Source organism: Eimeria acervulina, genomic scaffold (assembly GCF_000499425.1).
Source record: "Eimeria acervulina Houghton genomic scaffold, Eah_scaff817, whole genome shotgun sequence".
NCBI lineage: Eukaryota > Apicomplexa > Conoidasida > Eucoccidiorida > Eimeriidae > Eimeria > Eimeria acervulina.
In genome coordinates this window covers 10,920-15,830 of record NW_013549583.1, presented here as the reverse complement: position 1 = coordinate 15,830, position 4,911 = coordinate 10,920, and the positions used below count along the sequence as shown (strand labels likewise).

The window sequence follows — 4,911 nt, the reverse complement described above, 5'->3', positions numbered from 1 at the left end:
ATACATATATATATATATATATGCATACATATATTTACATATATATAATTCGATTAAATATTTTATTAAAATGTACACATATATGTATATGCATATATATATATATATATATGTTTTTCTGGTGTACGCTGTATAGTATTGTTTAATTAGATTATATTATATAATATATATATAATATAATATATATCTAAATATATCGAGAATTGTATTTAAAGCATACATACATATATATATATATATATGTATATGTGGTGTATATAATATAATACCTTATTATTATATTATAAATAAATTATTTAATATATAATGATAATAATAATAATAATAATAATAATAACAATCGCTTGTAAGGATATTGCGGTGTACAGGCACATCCCTTCTCAAAAAATATATAATTTTTTCGGCGTTTGTTTTGTAGAACCGCTCTGAAGGAGAGACATTTCTTAGGAGTTATAATTTTTATAACTACCATTTGCAGTACACCCCTACAAGGGTTTAGGGTTTAGGGTTTAGGGTTTGGAGATTAAACACCATCCAGCCGAAAGATACCTCCCACATACGTTTTAGGGTTTAGGGTTTAGGGTTTAGGGTTTACTAAATTTAAACACAAAAGACGCAGGGGAGCCAAGTACAGCAGCTACAGCAGCAGCAGCAGCAGCAGCAGGTGAAGCAGCAGCAGGCACAGCAGCGGTAAGTGAAGCAGCGGCAGCTGCTGCAGCAGATACAGCAGCAGCAGCAGCAGAAGCAGATGCAGCAACAGATAGGGGTACAGCAGCAGCAACAGCAGGTAAAGCATGTACAGCAGCTACAGCAGCAGCAGATGCAGCAGCAGCAGCTGTATGAAGTTTAATTCATTGCTAGCTGTTGAGGTCTCTGTACGTTTGCTGCAGCAGAAAATAAATAAAAACAAACAAAAGGCAATTGATGTTTGTTCGCAGTAAACAACAAAACAATAAAAAAACACAAAAACAGAAAAATAAAAATAAATAAACGACGCAAACAGAAGCCAAGAAAACATAAGTATAAATAAATAAATATATATATATTTTATATATATATCTTAATATATGTATATATATATATATATCTATATATTTATATTTATGCATATATGTAATCGTTATAGACACACACACACACACATATATATATATATATACATTACCAATCGGATATATATATATATGTGTACATATATATATATATATATATGTACGTATATATATATATACATATCTATATCTATATATATATATATATATGTGATATATATATTATTCATGCAGCAGAAACAGAGGGGCTCTTGTATATACTGGATCTGTAGGCCTACTTCTTTTCGGAGGTTTTAATTGTCTTTAGAATTTAAATAAAAGTAAAAAATAAATAAATATAAACAAAGCAACAAAAGCGAAAAAGATTGCTACTGCATTTTATTATCATCCCTGTTATTTATAATAATAATAATAATAATAATTATTATTATTATTGTGAAGTATTAATATTAATATGAATTATTACGATAAATTACTATTATTATTATTATTATTATTATTATTATTATTATTATGAATAATTAATATTATTATTATTATAGATTATTAATATTATATATAATCGTCCGTTAATTAGAGTTTTGTAAGAGTTATTAAGAGGATGGGTTCTTCCTTTCTATTCTTGTTTGACGACAAATAAAAAAGATTAAAAGATATAAATTAATAAATAAAGTAAAATTAAATCAAAACAAAGGCAAAGAAAAAAAGAAAATGTTGAATCTGCCTATACACCTGAACCCTTTGACCTACTTGAATAGAAACGAATGCAACGCCTGGTTAAATGCATAAAATAAAAATAATTTCTTCGTTTTTCTTTGCTTTAAAACATTAAAACAATTAAATATATCATTATTCAATATAATAAAAGAGAAACATAGCTTCAATTTCCTATCTTTAGGTGTGCATACACCTGAAAACTCTAACGAATAAAAATAATAAACAACAAAACCACGTGAAGCCCCCTCGTCCTATGATGCTGCAGAGAGTTTTTGTTTGTATAGAGAAGAAGAATTTATTGTTTATTAATAATTGCTTTAAATATAATTGTATTGGATGAAAATAATCAATTTATTGTATTATTTGCCTTATTCATTTGATCAGCTTCAAGAATACCCCACAAGAGCTGCATATACACCTGAAGAACAGCTACCACAGCGGCGGGATCGGCTAACCAATCGATCCCAGTAACACCCCTTCTATTCTTTCTTCTTTTTTTAAGTTTATTTAATATAAACAAACTTTTTGCTTGCTATTGAAGCTTCCTTTGAGGGTCTTCTCGCAATATATTCACAGCTTTCGCTCTGCAGCTGTACACAGTCGCTGCTGCTGCCTCTGTTGTTGTTGTATCTGCGGCTGCTGCATCTATTGCTGCTACAGCTTTTGCTGGTAGAGCTGTTTCTGTTGCATCTGTTGCTGCATCTGCAGCTGTTGTTTGTGTGGGCTCTGCAGCTGTTGCTGCTTGTGCTGCTGCTGCAGCAACAAATCTTGCTTCTTAATACCTGTGCAGCAGCAAATCCTCCGTCTGCCTTTCTTTTCGCTGCCTCTCCTGCAGGTGTTGTTGCTCCTGCTGCAGCAGCAGCAGCAGCAGCAACAATGACAACTACTAGCGTGTCTGCGTTGCCTTCCACACTTGTAGGTACAGCGCAAGAAGATGAGTCTGCAATTGTTGATGCATCTCAGCAAACAGATGACAGCCCTGAAGAAGAAATACAGTTAAAAGAATATATTGATAAAGATATTTTTTCTGACGGAGCCCGCCGGGAGCCAGCACCAGAGACACGAACAACAAGAGAGTCTGCTGCAGCAGCAGGAAGAAGAGGTAGTCGCAGCAGCAGCACGCATATCCCTCTAGATGGTCTTCAGATCCTTGCATTAGTTGCTGCTATTGCTGCTATTGCTGCAGCAATAGCGCTGCAGCTGCTAGCGTTGAAGACACCGAAAGCTGTGCAGCCGGAGCAGCCAACTCCTGTGCTTCCGGGTGGTGATGCTGCTGCTGCTGGTGATGCTGCTGCTGCTGGTGATGCTGCTGCTGCTGCTCCTGGGGGCAGCCTGCTGCCGTCTCAAACACCTTTAAGCTTACAGTGGCAGCTAGCAGACCTGCAAACAGAAGCAACAAGATTAACAAGACAATGGAGGCGCAGCAGCAGCGATGTGCAGAGACAGTTTCTCAACCTGTATCTAGAAGAAGAGACAGAAGAAGAGACAGAAGAAGCAGCAAAAGAAGCAGCAGAAGAAGCAGCAGAAGAAGCAGCAGAAGAAGCAGCAGAAGAAGCAGCAAAAGGAGCAGCAAAAGGAGCAGCAAAAGAAGCAGCAACAAACACGCAGACAGGGGTACACCCCAAGCTCGACGTTTTCTACAAGCCTGTTAAACAATTAGCAGAAGCCGTATCTGCTTTTGTGGCGCAGCAGCAGCAGCAGCAACAACAACAGCAGGAGCAGCAGGAGCAGCAGGAGCAGCAGCAGCAGCTGCTGCTGCAGCAGCAGGATATATTAACTCGCATTCTGCTGCTGAAGGCTGGTGTTCAAGCAGCACGTCTGCGTTTAGTTGCGTTAGCTGAAGTAGACGGGCTTCAGCAGAAGCTGGATGAAGCACAGGCAGAGCAGCTGATACTGCAGCTGAAGGCGGTACGTCCAGGAGAAGACGAAGCACTTCACAGACAGTATGTAGAAGATTATTATTGCGGCGAAGAGATGATAAACCTGCTAAACAAAGTGTCTCCTCTTGAAGCCCTGGACCCCACAGGCGAGCTGCTGCAGCAGATCGAAGAGATGAAGCAGCAGATTGATTTACATATTGTTACACGCGGTCTAGGCAGCAGCTTTCTTAAAACTATAGTGTATCTAAACGCAACAGCAGCTGCAGATGCAAGCATCTTTGATGCATACAATCCATTCGGTGCTGCAGTAGAAACATTGCTGCAGATGCAGCAGCAGCAGCAGCAGCAGCAGCAGCAGAAAGAAGAAGAATCGCGTGCAGGTAAAGGTATATTAGATATGCCGATTTCGTCTATGGAGCTGATGACAGAGACAGTCGATGACTTTGAAGCATATAAATCTTTAAATCCTATTGCATCTGGAGCCGTAAGAGAAGCCCTCTTAACTTGGACTGTACAGGCAGTTACGGATGCTGCGAAGCTTATCGACGACTGGCAGGAAGATATATATGCGCAGACAGAAGAGATTAATAAAAAACGCATCCCTGCAACTTTAGCTGAAGAAGATGATACAGAAACAAGAGATGAAAATGCATTCCTACTCAGGGTACTCGTCAACCTACTCTAAACCCTAAACCCTAAACCCTAAACCCTTAAAAATTCCTCACAAACCATGTCTTATAAACCCCTATGTATACCCTAAACCCTAACAAACCCTAAACCCTAACAAACCCTAAACCCTAATTCTTTCAAATGTTTGCCTGATAGGATAAAATGAGTTTCTTTGTAGACTCTAAACCATCACCGCTCCGCCTAAACCCTAAACCCTAAACCCTAAACCCTTTCAGGAGAAAAGGGGTTTCCTGTAAACCTGTGATGAGGCCAAGCAGCCTCTAAAGCCGCCCCCAAACCCTAAACCCTAAACCCTAAAACCCGACGGTCTGTTCTCTGTTCAGGTTTAGTTAGGGTTTAGGGTTTAGGGTTTAGGGTTTAGGCGTCTGTTTGGCTTCGTCTTTTTGCGTATCTTTAGCAAACCCTCAACAGGGGTTTGCAGACTCAATTAGTGTTTATTATTTCTTTCTTGATCCTAACAAACGAGACAGAGTTTTCCTGCTCTTGCTGCTGCTGCTGCTGCTGCTGTTGCTGCTGCTGCTGCTCAACCCAGCAGCAGATGCACCCGTCGCGCGCTGCTGCGCCTGAGAGTT

General features: G+C 38.7%; 1 protein-coding gene across 1 annotated transcript; it reads left to right on the top strand.

The window, feature by feature from the left end:
- Positions 1 to 2,645: 2,645 nt before the first annotated feature.
- Positions 2,646 to 4,334, top strand: EAH_00049860 (hypothetical protein, conserved; the record flags this gene model as incomplete). Its single annotated transcript, XM_013394330.1, has 1 exon — positions 2,646 to 4,334. The coding sequence occupies one exon, from the start codon at positions 2,646 to 2,648 to the stop codon at positions 4,332 to 4,334; it is 1,689 nt and encodes a 562-aa protein (XP_013249784.1).
- Between the last annotated feature and the right edge of the window lie 577 nt (positions 4,335 to 4,911).